Source organism: Carettochelys insculpta, chromosome 21 (assembly GCF_033958435.1).
Source record: "Carettochelys insculpta isolate YL-2023 chromosome 21, ASM3395843v1, whole genome shotgun sequence".
NCBI classification, from domain to species: Eukaryota; Metazoa; Chordata; order Testudines; family Carettochelyidae; genus Carettochelys; species Carettochelys insculpta.
Window position 1 is genome coordinate 15,316,833 of NC_134157.1, and position 24,528 is coordinate 15,341,360.

General features: G+C 42.1%; 1 protein-coding gene across 7 annotated transcripts; it reads left to right on the plus strand.

Moving 5' to 3' along the window:
- The first annotated feature begins 254 nt into the window (after nt 1-254).
- GTF3C4 (general transcription factor IIIC subunit 4) lies at nt 255-23,911 on the plus strand. Of its 7 annotated transcripts, none has more exons than XM_075015313.1 (6): nt 255-598; nt 8,171-8,699; nt 9,039-9,994; nt 12,523-12,653; nt 13,962-14,050; nt 15,036-23,911. In XM_075015313.1, exons 1-6 carry the CDS (start codon nt 260-262, stop codon nt 15,098-15,100), a joined length of 2,109 nt encoding a protein of 702 aa, XP_074871414.1. In that variant the 5' UTR covers nt 255-259; the 3' UTR covers nt 15,101-23,911. The 7 variants fall into 7 exon arrangements, 5 of the variants coding, with proteins under 5 accessions (XP_074871414.1, XP_074871415.1, XP_074871412.1 ...); XM_075015314.1 differs by having other exon boundaries at nt 9,042-9,994; XM_075015315.1 differs by adding an exon at nt 6,974-7,034 and having other exon boundaries at nt 458-598; nt 8,171-9,994.
- Nucleotides 23,912-24,528: the final 617 nt, after the last annotated feature.

Here is a 24,528-nt window from a genome sequence, read left to right on the forward strand (position 1 = left end):
ATAACCCCCATACAATACCATCACTGATCACTATTATGGATAGTATCACTCTCCCTCATGCACTCAGAGGTCCAGTCACTCTGGTTATTACTTTCATTCCCTCACGTCCATGTATGCTAAAAGAAATGGATTTCACTCAGGCACTGCGTTAGCCACTCCTCACCCAAGCCAGTCAGGCAGGGGTCCTTCATGGCCGCGGTCTCGCCGGCGCGGCGCGTGCGCAGTACGCTCCCAGCGGCTGTGAGGAGGCGGTGTTAAGATGGCGGCGGCGGCGGCTGGAAGCGGGGGGAGTTCGGCGTTGTCCTCGGGAGGGGAAGAGCCGTCGGCGGGGCCCGAGTCGCCGGCGGAAGAGGTGGTGTTGGCAGGGCCAAGCGCGGGGTTCCGACTGACGGCGGTGCGGCGGGAGCCGGCGGTGCGGCTGCAGCACGGCGTGAGCGGGCTGGAGCCGCTGGCCTGGTCCGAGGACCACCGGGTGTCGGTGAGCACGGCCCGCAGCATCGCCGTGCTGGAGCAGCTCAGCGACATCCACAGCGGCGGGCAGGAGCTCGTCATCCATCGCACGGCCGTGCCCACGCCTGCCGTGGCCTGTCTGCTTAAGGTGAGGTGGCGGCGGGAGACTGGGGCTGGACCTCGGCCCCTAGGCTGGGAGAGAATCGGCCCCTCTCCCGGGTAGGGGCTGCAGGGCTGAGCGCCTCTCCCTCCCCGCGAGCGTCCTTGTTTTCCTTCGGCCCCCTCCGGGCAGAGACTCGCCTCCAGCTCGGGGGTTTGCTCTTCACCTCTGCAGCTGTCCCCGCAAAGGTGAGGCAGGCTGATGGCGAGACCCCTTGGGGCGTGCCCGCAGCCACGCCACCGTTCCTGACTCTTCAGGGCGATGGGATCTCTCTTGAGGCTGCCTCATTCCCTGTTCGTGGTCCTATCTCCCGAAGGAAAGCTAGTCCAGTCCCGGTCTCACGGCTGCTGCTTTTATTTGAGGTTGCCCTGTGCTGGGGTACATGTGGCTTTGTTTACTGCTGGGGTTTCTTTAATCCTGACTCCACCTCCACTGAGATTCAGGCTAATCGAGATGAGGATTAATTGCTAGAATACGAATTATCTATCCTTAGGCAACCATTAGGAGATAACTTGATAGTGCATGAGCACATCATTGACGTTATTAGTGACACTGTCAAAACACTGATATATTGCAGCTGTGCCCAAAAGCAGGAAGAGAGTGGACCAGTATCCAGTGGTATATGACACCACAAATTATTGCTGGTATATTCACTGAATCCATCTGTGAATAGTGGGTGTATAATCAGTGCTATGCAAAAATAGTATGGTGAATGTTTATTCTAAAAGTTACTTTTTATTTAAAAAAAAATTGATGCTTTAGTGTTTTTTGGAACAGAGCTTAGAATAGACTGACTGCATCTTTACCTAGAATAGAGGGAAGATTGGTGAGGCAATATATTGTATTGGACTACATTCTGTTACTGAAATAGACAAGCTTTCAAATTTATCCTGACATTTTCTTCAGGCCTGGGAAAGCTTCTCAAAATCTTCTTTTTTTGTGTAGGGCATTTTTCAGTGTGTTCTCATACTGTGTACTGTAGGTTGTACTTTAAATGTAAATACTTATTTAAATAAGAAAAAATATTTTATTATAGCCCTAGCCTTCCTAGTTATTTTCAGAACCACTTTTCTTTAAAAGAAAATTAAAAAGAGAATTTCAGAAGTTAAACTTTATTTTGGATTGCAAAATGTACCTGTAGTTTGTTTATAACACTATTAAAGTATTATTCCTATTGCATAAAAAACAAAGTAAAATTGCTTATCTGTTTTTCTTTCCTAAGGTGAGTGAAATACAGAAAGTTTAAAAAATGCACTAATAATTACAAGTAAATCAGATTTCCTAAAGCTTTTTCAATTTTAAAGTGTTTTAAAGTAAGCAAAATAATGAGGTGACTTCAGAATTTTTTTCAAGAATTAGAGACATTAAACCACAAATGAAAACTACACCTGTGACTACACCAGGAGTGCCTGAGTGAAATTGTTTTGGTTTCATTGTGCAGCTATCATGTATTTGAAAATGCTTAATCATAGCTAAATTTCACTGATTCTGATTTGAGATTGAAGTTCACCTTCCATTCTACTCTAGTGCTTAGTTAAGTAGAAGGGTATGGATTATTTAAGTAGGGTGCATTGCTATTTAGATGTGCAGTAGAGAAGAGTGTACCAAACAGATGTGAAACTACAGATTAAACCTCTCTAGACTGATGCTGAATGAGAGAATTTGCCAAACCATGGGAGGTCAATATTGTCAAGCAGCACTACCAACACTACCAGTGCTTACTGGGCTCTTAGAGTTTAGGGGCAAATTAGAGCTAAGTAACAGCACAGAACAGTGGGAGCCAAGACTGGTGGCTGTAAACAAACTTGATGGGACCAGGGGAAACTTGGTCACACCCATAATAAATGGACATCTGGCCAACTAAAACCGTGCTGGATCCAGATTGTTGCTGGATGAGAGAGGTTTAACCTGTAATAGATTTACTTCATCCAGTCCACAAATGCCTCCATAACAACTACATGGGTGAAACCAGACCACCTGTATATTCTCAAATGAATTCACATAGGAAAATAACACACACATGCTCCATCACCTTTGTGCATGTGCTTTTTATAAAAGGCTCACTCCTTATCTGACCTTCCAGTCCTCATCCTCAACACCTTCAAAAGACAAGTCCAAAATGCATAAATTCAGACTCTTCAAGATACTAAAAAAATTGTAGTCTGAGCAGACACACTGCATTTCTGGCTTATTACAACAATTTGTAACTCACTAACCCTCCCCCCAACACACACATGCGCTTTATTGCTCTTTGGGTATGCCTGCACTACAAAATAAAGTTGAATTTATAAAATCCATTGTTACAAATTTGACTGAAGTCGAAGTTGTGTCCGCACCTGCCCACAAAGTTGACTTAGTGTGTCTCCACTAATCACCAAAGTTTGACTGTTGTAGCAGTAAATTGTGGGAACCTATCCCACAGTTCACTGAGTCCTGTTGCTTTCTGGGTTTTTTACTGCAGTATTATGGGGAAAAATTCCTTGCAACTGGTTGTGGGAGTGTGGTGTCCTCTTCCCACACTGCATCGCCCTCAAAACAAATCAGGGAGCTGTCAATCCCACCTATTCAGGTGTCTGTCATGCTAACAGGAACCTCACTCCACCTGGTGAAAGAACACCTGTACATTTTCTGTGTTCGGTATGGCTGTTCACCTGTTCCCCCCCCGTCAGGGAATATTTTTGCCTGTGAATAGCAATAGTGACTTTCCCTGTTCTGATTGTGCCATGGTAACAGGAACCTCACTGGTCCCTTGTGGAAAGAACACTAATGTGTTGTGATGTGTTGATTAGCTGCCTTGAATTCAGGTCAGCACCCAAGCGAATTGGTAAAGGTGCTCGGGCTACGATAATCTGAGCCTTTCCCAGTTCTGACTGTGCCATGCGAATAGGTACCTCAATTCTCTCTGGGGAAAGAATAAACTTCATGGGGCACAGAGGCAGGTCAGAGAGCTGTTTTCTCCCCTGTGAAAATGCAGTAAGTAGGACTTTGCAGAGACTGTGCAGCTCCCCTGAGCCACACACTTTGGGAAGTCATGGGGGGACCAGCACACAATATGGCTATTTGCAGGGCTGCCCCCCGCCAAACCTTGTGAACCAGAGGCCCTTCAGAGGCTCCCCTTAGCATGGGTCAGGCCACAGTGCAGCTATTGGCCAGGGTTAGCCCCAACTCCACAAACCTGGGGAAGCAAGGGCCCTTCCGATGCTCCTATTAGCGTGGTGTAGGCACCAGAATGAAGGTGGGCCAGTCTACAATTCCACATTGGCCAGGGCCGGCCCTGCAATCCTACAGAGCCTTGGGGAGTAAGGGAGTTGTGAGGGAGGCTCCCGTTAGCATGGTGCAGGTACCAGGGTCTAGGGGCCCTGGTGACAGCCAACCCCTGAAAATCTTTGCCACAGGGGGACACTTCCCCCAGTGACCACTAGCCCCCCAAATCTTTCCCGCCTTTGAAGCCTTCACTGCATGCAATCAGGACATGCTGCTGTCTGGAAGCATGGACTGCAATGTGCAGCAGGCATGATTTTTTATTGGGTGGGAGCTAGCCATGTGTGGTCGGTTGGGGGTTAGACCCCCTGACTGCATGGTGTCTGAAAGGGTGGGCAGGAGGGGCGCACAAATGTGACCTGCAGAAGTTTCTTGGCCTCTCACACAAGCATGACCCCCGCAGCCAACCCACCACGTGTTGTGTTGAGGAGGGGGGTAGCCTGCAAAACAAAATGAGTTCTTGGCTCTCCTGATGGCTCCCTGCTGGAACTCTGTAAATTGGCTACATGTGATCAACACACTGATGATAAACAAATTAATTCAAAATGCCAGGCTTCCCGTTTGCTACTTCCTGCTCACCTAGAGTGATGACATGAAAGGACACCTCGAGGGGCATTGTGGGACAGCTTCCAGGGCTAATAAAAATCAATTTTTTAACCATGGTTAATCTACACTGTTTTAGCTGCACATCGCAAATTCAATTTTGTTTTGAGTAACTTCGTTGGGAAGTCAGCAGTACAGAAGGCAACATTACAACCACTTAGAATCAACTTATTGACCACTGGAGTGTAGACAGTTGATTAAATCTACTGTAGAGCCTTAAATTTGACTTTATCTCCTAGTGTAGACCAGGCCTTTGACAGCAGAGGTGTAAATGTGCCTGTTCACGTTAAACAACCTCTTAAACATAGGGTGCATGTTAACTGCTTGTGCTAAATAAACTGTTCTGTCTTAATAAATAAATGTGTTAGTCTTTATGGTGCTACATAACTGCTTGCTTTTTGTGAAACTACAGACTAACATGGCTACTCCTCTGAGACTTTTCTATTTGTGACATTTTTAGTACCTTTCCGAGTCTTTAAGAAGAACTTATTCAGGGTGGCTGACCTTTTTTCATCGTGGGCCACATGGCAATTTTTTACATGTTCTTGGGGGGCCAAACACAAATTTGCCCCCATTCCCAGGCTTAACCCTTCTGTCTCAAACCCAATATTAACTTACCTCAGAAGCTGTTGCGCACGCTGGTGCTCCTCCCTGCTGCTCCTTTGCAGTGGCCGCCGATGCCTCAACACAGGCTGTGCAGCTCTCCCGGCTCTCCTATTCCATTCCCACACCTGCAGCGGAAGCAGCTCCCTGCCACACTAAAATAATGGAACTCAATTTAATTAGTTTAATGGCTGGATCCTTTCTGTTGCCCTGTTGGCCGCTAAATCAATTAAATTGAGTTCCATTATTTCAGCATGGCAGGGCAGGGAGCCAGAGAAGGAGCCAGTGGCGGCAGCGTCTGAACCACAAATGGCTCCTTAAAGAGCCACATGTGGCTCTGGAGCTGCAGGTTGTTGGTCCCACAGTCAGCTATCACTTTGGCTAGCTTGGATAGAATGGTGCTGCTGACGGCTTCGTGGACTGGATGCAAAGGCTTGCTTCTGTTGGTCCAAAAATATTACCTCACCAAAATTCTCTGTTATCTCAAGGCTTGTTTGGGGTGGATGTGTAAACTAGGGTTGGGTTCAACAGTGGTCTCCTATATTGTATGTTGTTGGCTGCCTGAAAAAAAAGGTACACTACACTGGTTCCTCAGTGTTTCTGATCTGCATGACTGAAGAGTTCATTGAACCTGTTTTTGCTAAATGCTAGCATATAAAAATTTAAGCCTGAAATCTATCTTATTTAGGGCCTGTCTACGTTATGGATTTTTATATCAGTGTAGCTACACAGGTGCAAACCTTTCCCAGTAAAGATGCAGTGGCCTGATATTTGTGACAGTTTCACACTGAGGTAAACTGCAGCAGTGTAGTGATCTTCACTGCTGCAAAATTCCAGTAGTGTAAACAAACCTTTAATTTTAATTTTTTTTTAAATCTTCATTTGACTAAGTGGGATAAACTGAAACAGGCACAGGCTATAAAACTCCTTAGGGTTGTTGCAGTTTGACAGGGAGTAAACTCAATGCATCTTCAGTTGTTAAAGTAGATTTCTTAAACTGTAAGATCTCTGAGCCAGGAACATATCTGTTTTTTATATAGGACCTAGCACAGAAGGACCTCAGATCTGATGGAGATACAGATCCTCATTAGCCTGCAGCAAGTCTGTTCTGTCAAAAGATCTTTCACACTGCCAGTGTCACATTTAGCAAAATGGCTACAAGTAGGAGTAAGTTTAGAAATATTAATGGGATGATTCAAAATATCTAATAGAGCATTTCAACAAGTTCAGATGTGGTGAAGGGATAGTAGTGGCAAAGACATGACTTAACCAGTTACCTCATTTGAAATGGTTTTTGTTCATGAATGGGCTGATGTTCCTGACTCTTAACTCACTGTTGTCTCTTTCACCACAGAAATGGAGTTCAAAAAGATAAGACTGAAGTTTCCATCTGTCCCTAGGATTTGTTCTCCAGATCATAGTTGAGACACATTGATAGAACAATATGAAGGCAATATCTTATGCTCTCTGCTGTGTATCAAATAAAAAGGAGAAACTTACAATCACAAAATGCAGTTATTTCCAATTTTTAAGAGGCCTCAGAGTGTAGTTCTAACTCTACTAAAAGCCAAATACATGCACATTGGAGGAGAGAACTGAAGTAAGAGTTTGACTTGTATCTTTTAGCTTCATAATTCAGATTTTGATAGAAAATTGTAAGCATAGCCTCACCAGGCCTGTTTCAGTCTGGAACAGTTCTGATGTCATATTAGGACTTCCATTTCCTCCTTCTGCATAATACCAAAACATTTGAGATTGTACCCATGTTATACTTTATATGTAATCCTTGCTCAGTACACTGGAGAAAGCCAGCGACTCCTTAAGTTAACATGTCCTGTAGGCTAAGTCTGTAACCCTTCCAAACCCAAAAATGACAGTCATTTTAAACCTTTGCAGGCGATCAAGAATTATGCATGTGGCCTTCCCGTAAACAGGGTTAGATGATGCACTGGATTAAGTGAGTTTGGAGACTTCATTTTAATTTGTAGAGACAAACTATCAAGGGGAGGGGTATAGGAGGAAAGTTTATGGAAGCAATATTGTAACAATTGTTTGGCCTACACAGAGTGGTGTGCAGTTCTTGATCATAAATTGATTGGTCTGATTCTATTTTCTAGTGTCTTTTTTTATTAAAATTTATAGAGTGTAAAGATACTCTCTCATAAAAATACTCAACATTTGGGGCTATTGTAGCAATGTTGGTTGAGGAAGTAGCTATTGGTAAATTTGTTGCAACCATACTCAAGGGCTGTATCTACACAAGCAGGTTTTTTCTAGCAAAATTGAGCTTATGTCTGAAAAACCCATGGAGTGTCTACACGCAAAATGCGCTTTGTCAGACTGCTGACAAAACTCTCAACTTATGTGAGCAGCACTGTGCCTCTCTGAATTCAGTAATAATGCCTTTGTCGACAGTTTCCTGTTGACAAAAAAGCCATGTAGGCACTCCAGGGGGAGGCACCCTCTGTCAATAGACAGGGTTTCTGGTTCACCAGGCAGCCCTTTTTGCTGAGCTTCCTGTTGGACATTCTGTCGAGCAAGCGGACAAGCAATCTGGCCTTTCTCTATCAACAGAGCGGATTGCTCTTTCGATTTGCATTTGTGTGTGCATGTGATGTGTCGACAGAAGTTTTGCCAGAAGAGCTCTTCTCACAGTAATTTCTGTTGACTGATTGCTGTAGTGTAGATGTAGACCTGATGTTTAATAACTTTTATGCTAGTACTGGGTGTATTATTACATGTTGCTTTTCAAATTTAGTTTATGGAGGTATAAAAGGCCATGATTAGTGTCACAGAAATAACAGATTTGCAATTGGATTTTCGTCTTTTGACCACTGTTGAAGGATTGTGTGACTTCTGTTTATGCACCTTTCAACTGCTGGACACAAATGCCGAAGTTCACATTGTAAGATTTGCTCAAAAGAGGGGCCAGACTGTCAGACATGTCTTCCATTGATTTTAATGGACGCTAAAAATCTTTCTTTCCTTTCCCTCTCTCTTATTGGACAGAGTGTAGAATTATTATTTTTATTGTTATAATACCACTAACATACTGTTTCAGGAAATGTTTTAATAATACTTATTCTGTTTCAGGTTGGTTCAAAAAAGGAGGTTGCAGAATGTAAGGAAAAGTTTGCAAGCTCTAAGGATCCAACTGTTAGTCAAACCTTTATGCTAGATAGAGTATTCAACCCTGAAGGAAAGTCTCTACCACCTTTGCGAGGATTCAAATATTCCAGTTGGTCTCCACTGGGCTGTGATGCTAATGGAAGATGCCTTCTAGCAGCTTTAACTATGGACAATAGATTAACCATCCATGCTAACCTCAATAGACTACAGTGGGTGCAGTTGGTTGATCTGACAGAGATTTATGGGGAGCGTCTGTATGAAAACAGTTACAAAATTTCTAAGACTGAGCCCCCCAGAGGAGACCTAGGGGACTTTGCAGAATTTCAGAGACGGCATAGCATGCAGACCCCAGTCCGTATGGAGTGGTCAGGCATCTGCACCACCCAGCAGGTGAAACACAACAATGAATGCCGAGATGTTGGCAGTGTACTCCTTGCCGTACTTTTTGAAAATGGAAACATTGCAGTTTGGCAATTTCAGCTTCCTTTTGTGGGTAAGGAGTCCATCACTTCTTGCAATACCATAGAGTCAGGAATAAATTCCCCTAGTGTCTTGTCTTGGTGGGAATATGAACACAACAACCGAAAGATGAGTGGACTCATTGTAGGGAGTGCTTTTGGACCCGTTAAAATCCTTCCTGTTAACTTAAAAGCAGTTAAAGGCTACTTCACACTCAGACAACCAGTTGTCTTATGGCAAGAAATGGATCAGTTGCCAGTACAAAGTATCAAATGTATACCCCTCTACCATCCTTATCAGAAATGTAGCTGTAGCTTAGTGGTGGCTGCAAGAGGATCTTATGTGTTTTGGTGTCTTCTCTTGATATCCAAAGCAGGTCTGAATGTCCATAATTCCCATGTGACAGGACTTCACTCTTTACCGATTGTATCCATGACTGCAGACAAACAGAATGGCACAGTATACACCTGCTCAAGTGATGGAAAGGTAAGGCAGCTCATTCCCATCTTCACAGATGTTGCATTAAAGTTTGAGCATCAGCTTATCAAACTGTCGGAAGTGTTTGGCTCTGTGCGGACTCATGGGATAGCTGTAAGCCCCTGTGGTGCATATCTAGCAGTTATTACAACAGAGGGAATGACCAATGGCCTTCACCCTGTAAACAAAAACTATCAAGTTCAGTTTGTAACTCTGAAAACATTTGAGGAGGCAGCTGCTCAGCTCCTGGAGTCTTCTGTCCAGAATCTTTTTAGACAAGTGGACCTGACAGACCTCGTGCGTTGGAAGATTTTAAAGGATAAGCATATCCCTCAATTTTTACAAGAAGCCTTGGATAAAAAGATTGAGAACTGTGGATCCACTTACTTTTGGCGATTTAAACTGTTCCTCTTGAGAATTTTGTACCAGTCAATGCAGAAGACTCCTTCTGAGGTCATGTGGAGGCCGTCGCATGAGGACACAAAAGTACTAATATCTGATTCTCCAGGGATGGGCAGTACTGAAGGTGATCATCAAGAAGAGGGAACTTCAAAACAGGCCAGCAAGCACAGTTTGTGTGAAGTGAATAAAGGAGCAGACATGGATGACCCAACAGATGACCCTCTTGCCCACTCTGGTGATATAGGAGGACATGAGCCAATGGAAGAGAAGCTTCTCGAAATACAGGCACGAATTGAAGCAGTAGAAATGCACTTGACACGGGAACACATGAAGCGGGTGTTGGGAGAAGTCTACTTGCATACATGGATTACAGAGAACACCAGCATTCCAACGAGAGGAGTCTGTGATTTCTTAATGTCTGATGAAGGCTATGATGACAGAACAGCACGAGTAAGTGCAGGTGTATATTTTTTGGATTCATGCCACAGAATTCCTGTTTTTTCTTAATACTCAGCTTTACTGCCTAAGACTAGGTGGTTGGGGGTCAGGAGGCGAAGACATAAGGTTGCTTGTAAGGTTGCTGACTTGTACTTGTTTTGGTGATAGCCTGCCTTTCCACCTGAGAATGGTGAATGATATTGGGCATGTGAAGTCTAAGTATGTCTTTACAATTTGGGTGAGGCATAATAAAACACAAACCTCTATTTAATTTCTGCTGGGGTGGGTAAATGGGGGAGGACAACAAACCTGTAGTCACTTCCACAGAGTGTAAGTGAGCTGAAAGAATTGTGTGGTGTACAAGGGCATCTTTGGGTTTTTTCCCCTGTGGCTAGGATTATCTACTACTCCATCTATTTGAACTAAAATGGAGGTGGCCTTTCTGCCAAAAATGAGTTGACTACATCTTCAAAATTTTAATTCTTAATCAGACTTCTATAATGTTAGCCCTTGAATCCAAATGTTTTATGTAAAATATTGTAATTCATTTTAAATGTTAAATTTGGCTGATTTTAAACACACTTCCTTTAGTACTGTTGTGAAGTCAAGAAAAGCATCAGGTCTGAGATTCTTTAAAAAATACAACAATATGTATATGGAAAACAAATCAACTTGAAGAATCAAAGATGTAATTTAAAATTTGTTTTGTAAAACAGTCATTGCCTGAGTCTCTAGGCACGTTTGTATTGTTAAAAATATTAAAATAAACATAGCTGAATACATTGTTGCATCTAAGCACTGACAAGCACATGTCCCAAACTTACAATTCTGCCACCTACAATAAAACTTAAATACATCCAATCCATCATCAATCCTGAAAACAAAAATACCCATCATAGCAAACTCTATTCACTCATGCTTTTTCCTGAACTATGTTCCTTATACTTGGTAATGAAGTTTAACAAGCAAGTGTGGTGCCAGACCAAGGAGGCAGGCAAGAGATTCTCTATTGAGAATGGTATGCCAGCAGATGTTCAGAGTTACAGTATGTCTGCACTGCGATTGGACACCCACAGCTGGTCCATGCCAACTGATTCAGGCTTGTGGTGCTTGGGCTGCAGTGCTGTTTTGATGCAGTTTCTAGGCTTGGGTTAGAACCTGAGCTCTAGGGCTCTGCAAAGCAGGAGGTTCCCAGCAGTCTACATGGCAGTGAAAGTCTTCCTGCCCAAGCCTGAGTCAGCTGGCACAAGTCACCCATAATGTTTTCTTGCAGGATAGACATGCCCCTTTGGGAATGAGCAAGGTGGTATCCGATGATCCGTATAACTGCACAGAGAGGCACTTTTTCCAGTAACTGAAGCCTTCCATCATTAAGGTTTTAAAGACCAAAATCAACCCCTTTAATTGCACCTGGAAACAAGTCAGAAAACAGTGCAGTCTTCAAGGTGCAAACAAGCAGTCCAGAAGAGTGGGTTCTAAAGATTCTGAGTGGCCTTTGGTATTTCATTGGCAAGGTATTCTGTCAACACAGCTATGTTCTACTGGCATCCTCAAATTACTGTGAATTGAAAGCCTGAGAAACAGGTTGCCCTTCACACCTTGTAGAGAGAATATGGTTTCTTTTTCAGGGGTTAAAAGTATATATAAACTCCTGTCAATCAAGACTGCTGTCACTGCCTGAAATATTTCTTCATTATAACTTAGGGACATGATTTGTATCAATTGCAATTTCAAAGGAAAATTATAAATGACAAGTATGGTAATAAATTTGACACAATAGCTAGGCTTTCAGTGCAACTACTATATATACTGTATTTATGACAGTGCTAAAACAAACTTATCACATTAATAAATAATAGCACTTTTAAGTTCTCCATTGTCGGAGCCATGAGCACATTTTAAACAATTGTTGTGCAGTGACCTTAATGTTCTCTAATGTGGTATAATATTATAATAATATAATGTGGTATAAAGTCCAAGTTGGTGGGTTTTTTTTTTTCCCCTCCAGTCACCATCAGTGTAAGTTCCAAAAATCCTAGTAATTTTCACACAAATTCTGTATTACTTTTGATGTGTGGGGTTAGGCAGTTAAATCTATCAGACTGGATGATTAACACATGGATTAGGCCAGGTCTACACGAGGGGACAAAGTCAAACTAAGATGCACAAATATAGCTATGTGAATAGAGTAGCTGGAGTCAACTTACTTTTAGTTTGAATTTTCTCGGCATCCCTGAAGCAGGGGGTTGACGGGAGGATGTCAGCAGTCAATTTAGCAGATCCTTACTAGACCTGCTAAACTGACCACCAGGTGATCAATCTCCCAGCAAGTGGAGACAAGGCCTTTGAGTAAATCAATCCATCTCTATTACAGCACTGTGTATTTGAATTGCATATTCTTTCATTTGAATTCAGCAGAGTGGACTGGATTTTTGCATCTTGTGTATTTTTCCTTAAGTCACGCCATCCTGTGAGATTCTCCACCTTTTACCAGTCAGTGTCATTTCCTGTAAATAGTGCTGACTGAGATGTGTTCCCAGGTGCTGATTGGACATATCTTAAAGAAAATGAACAAACAGACTTTCCCAGAGCACTGCAGTCTGTGTAAAGAGATCCTGCCCTTCACAGATCGCAAACAGGCAGTCTGCTCCAATGGCCATATTTGGCTCAGGTAAGCTGTTAAGGAGTTATTCCTTTGATTCTCTTCTCTGTTTGGATGAGCAGAAGACATTTCAATAACTAATGTAAAATCAATTCTCATAGTGTGAATGAGTTAACGGCAGTGGAGCATGTTGGCTGTGCTTGGATTAGGAAAGAAGCAGACAAGGTGTCTATCTGGTATTTTCTCTTTCTAGGGCTATGTCTACACTACAAAATAAAGTTGCATTTAATAAAGTTGACTTTTTATTTCTAGATTTTATAAAGTCAAAGTCTTGAGTGTCCACAAATGTTCAGAAAGTTGACATATCATGTCTCAATTGCCTTACCTACATTCTACTGCGGGGGTTGTGGGTGCCTATCCACAGTGCCTTTTGCCCTGTTGCATTCTGGGATTGTGTCCAGTGGCTTATGGGAAAAAATGAACCACAAGTGCTTGTGGCTGTCTGATATCATCCCAGAATGCAAAGCATCCACATCCGCTGAAAAACAAAGGGACGAGTTCGCCATTGTTTCTGGCTATTTTCTAAAGTTTGCCCCTAGCTAATACTGCTGCATAGCGCTAGGATGGATCCTCAGCTGTTTCTAGCCATTGTACAGTATGTTGTAGCCACTTCCTGGAGTGCTGTGGAGTGTTTATATAGACAAAGACAGTGGGAGGATGAGATGGATCTGGAGGAAGAGGATGCATTGGTTGATGAAACCAGAGACCAGGAATTTAGAAATGCTGGCTGCCATGGATGCACTGCTTCCAATGGAGTGCCATTTCTGGAAATGTGAAACCAGTACACACTGGTGGGACCGCATTATTTTGGTTGTCTGGGACGACCGGTAGTGGGTGCAGAACTTCTGCATGCATAAGGTCACTTTCATTGAACTTTGTGATTTGACTCCCCCAGCCCTGAAGTGCAATGATAGTAGAATGAGATGTGCTTTGATGGTTCACAAGCGAGCGCATAAAATCTGCATGCATCTTTAAATCAGAGTGATTGCTATTCAGTGTCTGTCCACTGAAATAGTCTCAGTCTTCATCTCTTGGATGTATGCTGGTTAAAATTGTAAAACCAATAATGGAAATACTTCCCTCCCTGATCCTTGAGATATTGGCCTCCGACCTCTTGTACATGTATATTATTACAAGACAATATTTTTAGATTTTCATGCTAACACATTTTTAAAAAATGCTTCATTTGATATGAGGCTAAATGCTGCTCTTACATTTCCACAGTCTCACAAAAGCACAGCTCTTAGCTGAGAGCAGAATTTGTCCCTCTGTCATAAAGCATACAGTGAAAAACTTCTGTTTTGATATAATTTGCAGGTGCTTTTTAACCTACCAGTCCTGCCAGAGTTTGGTATACAGAAGGTGTCTGCTTCATGACAGCATTGCACGGCATCCAACCCCAGAAGGTGAGCTACTTCCATGGCTTGAAAGGGCAAGAATGCATTTTCTATGCTTCGACATTTGTATGACATGAAGAAGGCTCAGTGACTCACGGGTATTTCTGGCAGCACAAACTTAGAAGGATCTTGGTATCTTGCAGGGCTTACGTACTGAAATGTGATATGTCTTGTTTAGCCAATGTAATCAAAGTGAAGGAGCAGCTTTTTCCTATATCAAAAAACACAAATTCTGCAGTAACTTGTTTTGAGTTGCAGCAGATGGACATACACTACTTTGAAGAACTATAAGCCAACTTTCAACATTTTAAAACATCTCTGATGGCAAAATATTAACTCTGAGATCATTATTTTTATAATACTATTCTTTGGGTGGCTATGATCTTACCTGGCTTTCTAATACACTGTTCTGCAGAACTGATGTAGCCTCAGAGGAAGTTTTATTCTTCCAGCATGTGCATTCCCTGCCCACAAATTGTGTTGTCCAATTCTCATTGAAACTGGATCAGCCACAAGTGGATCTAAACTGCTGGAGAAAGGATTGCTGGACCCACTTTTCCATATGGGAGACTGAATGCTGGAGTAATTTTGAAAGATCTTGTTTTTGTGGGTTGAAATTGATCACTAAGTTAGAGCAGAAAATTTTCTTAAACTCTACCCATTTTGTTTATGCGTGGCAGATTTGTTTGTATATAGAAACAGGATGCACCACCTCAATATGCTGTAGTGTGATGTGGACAACTTCAGCCTTTCTTTTTCAGCTGAAATGGCAATTAAATTAGTATTTTAAATTCGCTGGTATTAGTAGAGTTGGATTGATCCTAAATCTTCAGTTAGTCTTGTCACATGTACGTCTCAGAACATCATTTCTGAAATACTTATAGTAGAGGTTTGGCCCAGGTAATGGGTATGAAGCAAACTATTCATTCAAATTATTGTGATCACTTCTGTCTGTGTAACTCAGGCTTTAAAACCACTGTTTTCTTATTTGCAGATCCTGAATGGATCAAGAGGCTATTGCAAGGACCTTGTACTTTCTGTGATTCTCCTGTGTTCTAGAGAGTTGTGGGAAGCTTGAAGGCATTTTCCATACTGCATAAAACTCCGTTCACTCTGGAAGAAGGGAGGTTCGGGCATATGTACATTGTAGTGAACTGAAAAAACCACTGTCCCTGACCCTCTAAATGGAACACTTGAAGTTCAAGAAACTCCATAGTGTAGTGACCCATTTCATACTCCAGAAATAAGAGCATCCTGTGACTACTGAGCACAAGGGGTTTATGAAGAAATATTGAGGCAACCACAGACTCTGTTAGAGCATCCACATTAATTGATTGGATAAATTTCCTTTTATTGAAAGACATCAGAAGTCTGAGAAGCATGCAGCCCGAACTCCGCCTCTGACAACTGGATGTTTTCCACAAGGGTGAGAGTCAGGCAGAATGCAGGAGGCACGTCCTGAACAGTCTTGGTGGGTAGAGGGGGCTTCTGTCTGCAGTGCTCCTGTTTGTTTGCTTAATGAGTACTGGCACTCATTGTACCACAGAATATTAAACTATCCGAAATAATGTGTGATTCTAATATATTTCTTAAGTGACCTGCATGTCAATTCTAGACACTTGAGAGAAGTCAGCCCCTATATTAGATGTTTCACTCAATAACCAGAAAAATAATTCCTGGTATTTCTCAGGATTTAAAAAAAAAAATTGCAGTCAGAAAATTGAAGCCAGAATCTTGTGCCAAATATGAATCCATGAGAGGAAGCTTTAAATCCTAATAGTAAAATGTTGGCATTTAGATAGTCCATGTCATCAGAGACCCATAGCTAAAATGTATACTATCTAGAACTCAAAGCTTCTGGTCTCTTTCTGAGAAGTTTTAATCATTTACTACACATGCCAACACTTAATCTCTTCAGTTCATTTCATACTGTCAGTGGGAACCACATTCCTGTCAAGTGTGACCCGATAACCAGGCTCGCACCACCTTTCCTTCTTCAGACATTTCTGGCTGTCAGTTGGTTTTCTTAAACTGGGTTTTTTATAGTAAATAGATCATAATGTACTAAATTATATGAGCAATACCTAGCCAAAATATTCAGAGCTTGGTGAAGTTTTGCTGTTTAATTATAAAATGGAAGAGATTATTATATCAGTCATTTGGAAACGTATCTGAATTATCCTGGTAGGACCCATTGTTACTGAAACGGAATTTTCTTTTACTTGTCCCACTGGAAAATTGTCCTTTCTGCCTCTGGGACCCAACTTTATGTGGGGGACATCTGCTTTTCAAATTTCTGTAATGTACTAGAGGACTGTGCTTCCAAACTGAGTCTCTATCATTGGAATCCATCGTGTCTGGTTAAAAAGCATTTTCTTAGGCAATCCAAAATTTTGTTCCCACTTTCCACCCTTAATTTTTCTCCAGTGGACTGGCATTTTTATTTGCTTTGTGGGATGCATGATGTATAAAATTCACTTTCGCAGGCTTGTTATTTCCTGGGAAGCAAGGGTGTGAATTTATGGTGCACCAGCTTGTTGCATATTTTTGTTTGCATATTAATGTTGTTTGTCGACTCTGCTACAGAACACAAATGCTATAGATATTTGAGAACAGTGAAGAATTCGCCAGCCGGTATTCAACAAATTCTTGTGTGGATTGGTGCTTGTTTCCTTGACTTAATGACTATGCACATTTCCTTAATGTTCCTTTACCTTACTTGGAGTCACTTCTCAATTAATGTTCAAACAAGCAGGATGGAATTCAGTGTTGCATGCAAATTGAACTTAATAGTTTTCCTAAATAGACAATTATTCTAATAATTCAGAAGACTGGAAAACCATAAGCACAGATATTCATTTGTAAAATAACCATAGCCTTGTCTGTAACTATCCCCAGGAGTGATACCATCATTGTACTAAAAAATGTGTAGTTTTTATTGCTGTGCATTACAAATTAGAAAAACACAGTAGTATATTTAGTTGGCAACTGCCATATCAGCCAGAAAAGCAAGCAGTGGAAAACCATTGTCAGCTGGAATGATTGCACTGACATCAACTGTACACCCAGTTGGAGGCAACTATCATGGCAGTGGCAGGATTCCTCTTCATTCTCAGATGCCACCTAGCTCTCCCTTTCCAGGGGGAACTAAAAGCATCATTTTAATAGTCCAGGATTGGCAGTGGATAATGGCTTTGTGAAAACAGTCCTAATCAGCTCATCCTCGTCAAATATTTTGTTGCCTTTCTGAAATAATTCCAATCACAAGGAAGGTGAGAGGGGCTTTCAAAAAAGGAGTGCTGTATAAATTAAATCTAACTTTCCTGGTAAACTTGTTTTTTCTTCTTGGTTTCAGGCTTAGTTGTAAAATCTACTGGTTGGCTGAAATGCTTTTAGGTCTGGCAGGCCAGATGGTATTAGATCTAAACACATTCTTCTGATTACTGACTTACTTTAATGATGGTATAATTTAGCAGCTTTTCCCTCAAACTGCTCTAGCTAGAGCATAGTGCACTATACACTTGGAAGGCAGAAGTCCAAACTCTTTCAGCATTCGTGGTTAGCTTTAGCCATTTTCAAGATAGAAGACACTCAAATTATCTTAACTTTGTGGTGATAAGAGATGGCAGTTGGGTTGAGGGGATTTTTAAAGTCTTCCCACAACCTGCCAGTTTGCACGCTCCTGGATAACTGGGAGTCTCAGATTCCATATGGAAATAGCTTTGGTTTATTGCTATGGGTCAGGAGGTACAATGGATTTTAAGGTCATTGCATTTTTTGGCAGTTAGTTGAGAGCTGGGTAAAATAGACGGTTTCAAATCAGTAGATTTTGTTTTTTTTCCCTGTAGGGAGTTATATAGCCATTTAGTACCCCTCACTTGCCATTGTAGGTTTAGTCCCACTTCTCAGTACAATAGGGAACGGTCTTGCAGAAGGCATGCTCTTTTCCAGGGACATACTGGGAATTATCCCCAGCAGCTCATAGGAACACTACACAATTCCAGGAAGAGACAGAGGAGAATGGAACATCCATTGTCTCAACTATAGTCTGAGGAACCTTTCCTGGGAGTCTGCAAGAGGAGAGCAAGTGATAGAAGCTTGAGAGGCCATGCATTTATCTCTGCTCCATACCACAGTTGTGTTTGCTATGTCAGTACAGGCAACAGTCTGGGGCTCTTACACCTTGCTATGTAACTTTGCTGTGGCATGTGTCATCCCAGAGGATTACTCTGGAACCATTCTGTGACTGAAGCATGTGTATGCAGCAGAGCAAGAGTGTTTGGAATACAAAACCATGGTAGTGTGACTGTGAGGAAGCATGCCTGAAGTGAGCAGCACACAGTCACCTACCTTGTTAACTAACAGTTGAATGAAATGTTGTAGATACGCCATGGGGCTAGCATCCAGATACCATGGTTATGACTTTTGATAGATTCATAAGAGGTAAATTGACCCTTTCTGGGGAAAATGCTATACAAGCTGCAGCAAGGAGGAGAAAAAATTATGTTTTGTGGAGGTGTTACGTTGATCTCTTGCAGGGCAAGGGAGATAGGATTTGTCCTGTGGTGGCAGAAATGTCAGAGGATGATATTTCCACTTAACTAAAATGCAGATTCTTGTGCTGTTTTTATCATTGGGGTTCCAGTTTTTAAAAAACAATCTGTTTCCTTAAAAGCAGTGGATTTAAGCCTGTTTTCATTTGCTGGTCCTAACAATTATGAAGAGATGTATGGATCCCTTTGAAAATCTTAGACATCATCTGCAGACGCCCAGATGTGCACAGACAGCAGCTTGAAAGCCACTGCCTTAAAAGCAAGATCTGGCACTGAGACCAAATTTTTATTGTGTGAGAAACTTGGTGCCCTAAGGGGACATTTTCAAAAGCACCTAAGCCCCTCTGAACGGTAACCAACTTAGGTTCTTCTGAAATTTGTACTTCTAATGCTGAAGCTAGCCTCTGTCTATGCCCTAAAAGTGAATGCTTGACAGTTTGAGAAGATTCTCTCCAGCGTTTTGTTATAAAGACTGATTAGGGAGCTCCAAGTTTACTGACTTCACAGAAACTCTATTTCAAATATAACTTGCTGTCTTCTAAAACTGACTTATTTCAGGACCATCTGATGTAGTATAGGCTGGATTTACTGCATTGTGCATCACTTTCTGTGCTGTATGTTAAATTCAAACAGACTTAAGTTGTTTGCTGCTGTTTGAGGTTCAATAGCCACAGATATATCAGCTGCACTGCTTGAAGTTAATCTGTCATGATCCTTGATGTACAATAGCTTCTTATGCCACTAAGAACAGAGATTCATATGGATGTCAGTCTTCCATCCTGACCTCAAACAGTTCCTACCTACCCGTGTGTATACGAGGATACAGCGGTGTTCTCCCTGTTGGATAGTACTGGAACTGCTGAAGAATGGTTACTAGCGTAACTGCTTTCCCTAAACCTTGCCTTATCTGTAGTTTGAGACTATTCATGTTGTTCTGTGAGTTAATACCAAACAGTACACTCTGTTAATTGGATTAACACAGTGTGAAAGGCTAATTAAATATCAAACTACATTGTCTATGGAGAGGCTAATCCTCTTCTGTTGATGCTAGCTAAGAAATCCAAACTGTCACAGTGGATTAACAAAGAGGGTCTGGAAAGGCACCAACTGGATTTGTGATGATTTGCTGCTTACATCTCTCCTATTGTCTGTCAAAGCACCATCACTCGTGGTGGTGGACGAAATCTGAAGTAGCAGTGACTGACTCCAGTGCTCCAACCAATGCTCTCACGTCAGAGGATAAGACTATAAGAATGGCCATACTGGGTCAGACCAAAAGTCCACCCAGCCCAGTATTCTGTCCTCTGACAGGCCAGTGCCAGAGGGAATCCACAGAATAGGGAATCACCAAGAGAGCCATCCTGTTGCCCATTCCCAGCCTCTGACAAACAGATCAGGGACACCATTCTTCCCCATCCTGGCTAATAGTCATTGATGGACCTGTCCTCCATGAATTTATCAGGGTCCTTTTTTTTTTTGTGAACCCCATTGAAGTTCTGGTCTTCCCAATGTCCTCTGGCAATGAGTGGCACAGGTTAACTGTTGTGTGAAGAAATGCTTCCTTTTGTTGGTTTTAAACTTACTACCTATTAATTTCATTTGGTGGCCCCCTAGTTCCTGTGTTAGGGAAGCAAACAAATAAGTTGCTTATTTACTTTCTCAAAACACTTCATGATTTTATAGACCTCTATTGCACCCCCCCCTTAGTCTCCTCTTTTCTAAGCTGAAAAGTCCCAGTCTTATCTTTCTTCATATGGCACCTCTTCCAAACCCCAAGTCATTTTTCTTGCTCCTTTCTGAACTTTTTACAATGCCAAGATAACTTTTTTGTATAGAGTTGACAACATCTGTAGGCAGTATTCAAGAGGTGGGTGTACTATGGATTTATAGAAAGGCAATAAGATACCCTGTCTTATTCTCTATCCTGTTTTTAATGATTCCTAATGTTTACTTTTTGGACTGCTGCTGGAAACTGAGTGGATCTCTTCAGAGAACTATCCACAGTGACTCGAAGGTCTCCCTCGTGAGTGGTTATAGCTAAATTAGTCCATTTTATACATATACTTGGGATTGTTTTGCAATGTGCGCATTACTTTGCATTTATCAGCTTTAAAATTCATCTGCCATTTTGTTGCCCAGTCACCTAGTTTGGAGAGGATGTCAATCAGTAGCAGTAAAAACACTTTTTATTCCTGTCCCATCCACTAGTTTAATTCTTCTTTCCATTATCTCCTTAAATTGTTTTTGAATTTAATGTTAAAATTATTCTAGAAAGAGCCTGTTTTAAAATGCCACCTTCCAGGCTGCTAGTTCTGCTTTACATGCCTATTTTCCCACTTGTGGCAGTGGCTTCCAAGCTGGAGCCTGTGCACATCTGGGGGGCTGCACTTGTTCATGGGTTTCTAACAAACATTTCCTTGCATTTCTCTGAATGTAACATGAATGTTCATAGTGTATTACATATCATATTGTGACCTTATGCTCAGTGTGTTGATAATCCATTAATTTTGTCATTACTGCTAAGGATTCCTTGAGAGAAGAGTTAAATGTGAATTTTAATAGTTCTAATTGATGGTCCTCTATTTTATATACTTTTGCAAATTTCAGCTGTTTTGTGCTGTTCTTATATCCCAAAATAAAATGGAGGACTGGTTAGTATAAGAAATTAGTAACCTCCTCAACACATCTCCTTTTGTCTGGTCAGGAGTTTATGAAACAGTCAAATTCCTTATAGGCACAGTTCCAAGTATCCTCAGCTGGACAACCTTGTGTGTAGCCTCTGCAGAAGGGCAGAGAAGGTGAACTACTTTTTCTCTCCATAAAGAGGTTTCTTAGCCTTTTGTGTGGGGAGGCTGGTGGTACCTGAACTACTGCTCTTGCATCAATATTTAGGTTTTTAGGGTCCACTACTTCAATCTTGTATCTTTCAGACGTATAGAAAGAACAGCTATAAGCAAGTCTGCTAAAGTAAACCCAAGGTCTCGTGATTGTGCCTGGGTCAGCTTCTTCCAGAACACAGCACTCCTAGCCACACTGTCCTGTGAATGAAGGAGCCAGGCATTTCAGGTGGGGCAATGCCTTATAGCTGTGCTCACTGTAATGCAACAGCTGCTAGTTTGTTTCACCTGCTAGCCTTCACTGTCTTCATTATGAGTTTCAATTGTCCATTCTGGTAGCCACCTTTTGCTTTAAAAGGGCAGAAGCTTTCTGGAAGGTAGCCAGAATCAAGCCCTAAAGGGATTGTGTCTTTTTGCTGCTGGGAATGGGAATAATGCTCTTTTTAACTCCCAGTGCCAGATTCAGAGGCAAGACCTGAACAATATTAGAAGCCAAATTAAATTTAAAGTTGTGGGCACATGAGTAGCTGCTGCTGCTGGATTTCTTTTCCATATTCATTCTACCCTTTAAAATTCCCATTCTAAAGCATCCCTGGAGGCCTCTGTTTTGGGCCTGATCTAATCATACAAACTGCACCAGATTAATTGAATCAGTTTAAAAACTGTTGCAAGCCAAAGGTTTAGCTTGCATTGGTAGATTTACACTGGGACATTTCTAACTGGTAAAATTGCTCTGATTGTACATAAACAAACAGAGCTTCTATGGGTAGATAGGGAATGAAACTCTGATCAAAACAGATTTTGCCTCCCCAAAATTCCAGTTTGGTGAATCAGCATTTTCCAGCAAAAGTTTCAGCCACGTTCCTTGCTCTGACAGAGTGCTTCTGGAATTTGGGCTGTGTAAATCTCAAGCCTGGCTGCTTCCTTCCATTTTTCATAAAAAATAATGTATACCTGGAACTCTGTACAGTGACCTGGTGTCTGCATTAAACTGTAGTGAAGCAGGGCTCTGTGTAAGTGTTTAATTAAAATTAACATCTGTACTAATCCTAAACTTGTTTTCGGCTTTAAATAGTACAACGTGTATGTGAATATTTTTACCCAGGAAATGTTCCCAGACCCATAGTTTGAATATCAGTCTGTCATTATAAAGAGTGGGACATGGGGCTTTTCACCATTTTTATTCTTGAGTTAAAAGCTAAGACTTTTACCCTCTTAATTCAAAAGATCCAGAGTCCCTGCTGCTTTAAATTTTGCATGTGTGATCTCACTGCTCTTGATATAGCATCTAATGCTACAAACAGTGGGTATTGCTTTCACTGATGAATTTAGCCACTCATGGGGTGGTACCTGGGTTGCTTACAGGGCTAGAAGTGACAGTTCTCCCTTTATAATATGGAGATACACATCTCATAGAACATCCTCCCTGACTGAACTGACTTGATTTCTCCTCTCTTGATGTTCACAACTCCACATTAGCTGCTGATAATGGGCCACATCCCCTGTGACTGAACAGACCTTGTCAACGTTGGCCCTCTCCTTGACTGAGACGCTCTTTAAATCCTCCTCTGAAACCCCCTCACTCATTCATCTGATGAAGTGGATCTTTGCCCAAGAAAGCTTATGCTCCAAAATGTGTGTTAGTCTAAAAGATGCCACAGGACTTCTTGTTGTTTTTGATGTCATAGAGCTGGAAGGGATATTGGGAGGCCATTGAGTCCAGTCACCTACCCTCTTGGCCAGGACAGAGCACCATCCCTAACAGATTTTTGTTTAATCTATTTGCCCCAGACGGCCTCCTCCAGGATTAAACTCACAACCCATGGTTTAGGGGGCCAATGCTCAAACCACTGTGAGCTGCTATTCCTCTTCTAGATTGTAATGCTGTAAACCAGAAGGTAGATTATTGCACTGCCATTTCCCCTTTGTTTTGGAACACAGTGCTGCATCTCTTACAGATGGTGCCCTGTTCCTTTCTGTGGTATTTTGCTTGTTATACTATTGCAGTTAATTGGCCTTGAGGGCCACAGAGGGGGCTGAAAGAGGAGTTTGCAAGTTTTCTAACGTTGTTAGGTCAAAAATGTGTTGTTAAATTTGTTCAGTGATTTTTTTTTCTCTTTTTCCTAGGCTTAAAGGCCACTCAAGTGCACTCTGGGATGGGAACACATTAGTTGGCAGGCTACTCAGTTACCAGTTGAAAGGGTGTTTTTTAATTTAAACTCTTCAGTTCCTGGATTTCCCTTGTATTTCAAATTCAGCTTATGAGCGGGTCTGACAAAGTTGCTGTGAATATTGATGCTGTATATATGGCACTTTGTAAATGTGAAGCAAACTTGAATAATGTGTTTTGTATACTGGGACAGTAGCACTGTTATCCTGTCCCCTCCCCCTTTTTTTAAATTCCAAATAAACAAACCTAGTTCTCATATCATGTGCGTTATAAGAGAAGGGGAGGAGAAGAGAGATATGGGTTCCCAAGATCTGAGGGGGAGGTAGGTGGCTTGTGGGTTAAAGATGTTGGTTCTTTGGAATGGCTGCTTTGTGTTGTAGAAGCATGGGGGTTGACATCTCTTGATACAACCACTGCTTCTTCTTCGAGTGTCCCCGTGGGTGCTCCACAATAGGTGTCGGGCTTGCCCGGCGCCGCAGATCGGATCTTCCAAGCAGTTTCTGCCGGACCGCGCATGTGCCGGCGCGCGCCGCTCCCTTGCGCGCTCCTGGCCATGTGCGCGATCCGGTCCCCGCTAGTTCCTCTTAACCGCCGTCGGCTGCAGACGGAATCCGAACTAGGCTAAGGCCAAGTAGCGTATTCAATGACTTTAACTGTTTTTCTTTAAAGTTTTTCAAGTACTTAGGCTACTGCAAGTTAGCCGGTTGTTATTTTTGCAAAAAAAAACAAACCAAAAACAAAAGCAACAAACAAACTACAAGCGGGACAGCTTCAATCCAGTCCCAGTAACAAGCGCCGGAGGCCAGGAGCATAGGGCCATCAGCCCTCCTGCTGCGGCAGGCCATCGGAAGGGGAAAACAGCACAGAGAAGGTGCTAAGTACCCGTTTAACAACTGAAAGACTCACCAACAATGTCCTCTTCAGGAT

Excerpts from the sequence above, each read along its gene's own strand:
- GTF3C4 (XM_075015311.1), top strand. The coding sequence starts at position 260 with ATGGCGGCGGCGGCGGCTGGAAGCGGGGGGAGTTCGGCGTTGTCCTCG. Across the intron at positions 9,995-12,522 it reads ATGATGACAGAACAGCACGA|GTGCTGATTGGACATATCTT; the intron begins GTAAGTGCAGGT and ends ATGTGTTCCCAG. Across the intron at positions 14,051-15,035 it reads ACGGCATCCAACCCCAGAAG|ATCCTGAATGGATCAAGAGG; the intron begins GTGAGCTACTTC and ends TCTTATTTGCAG.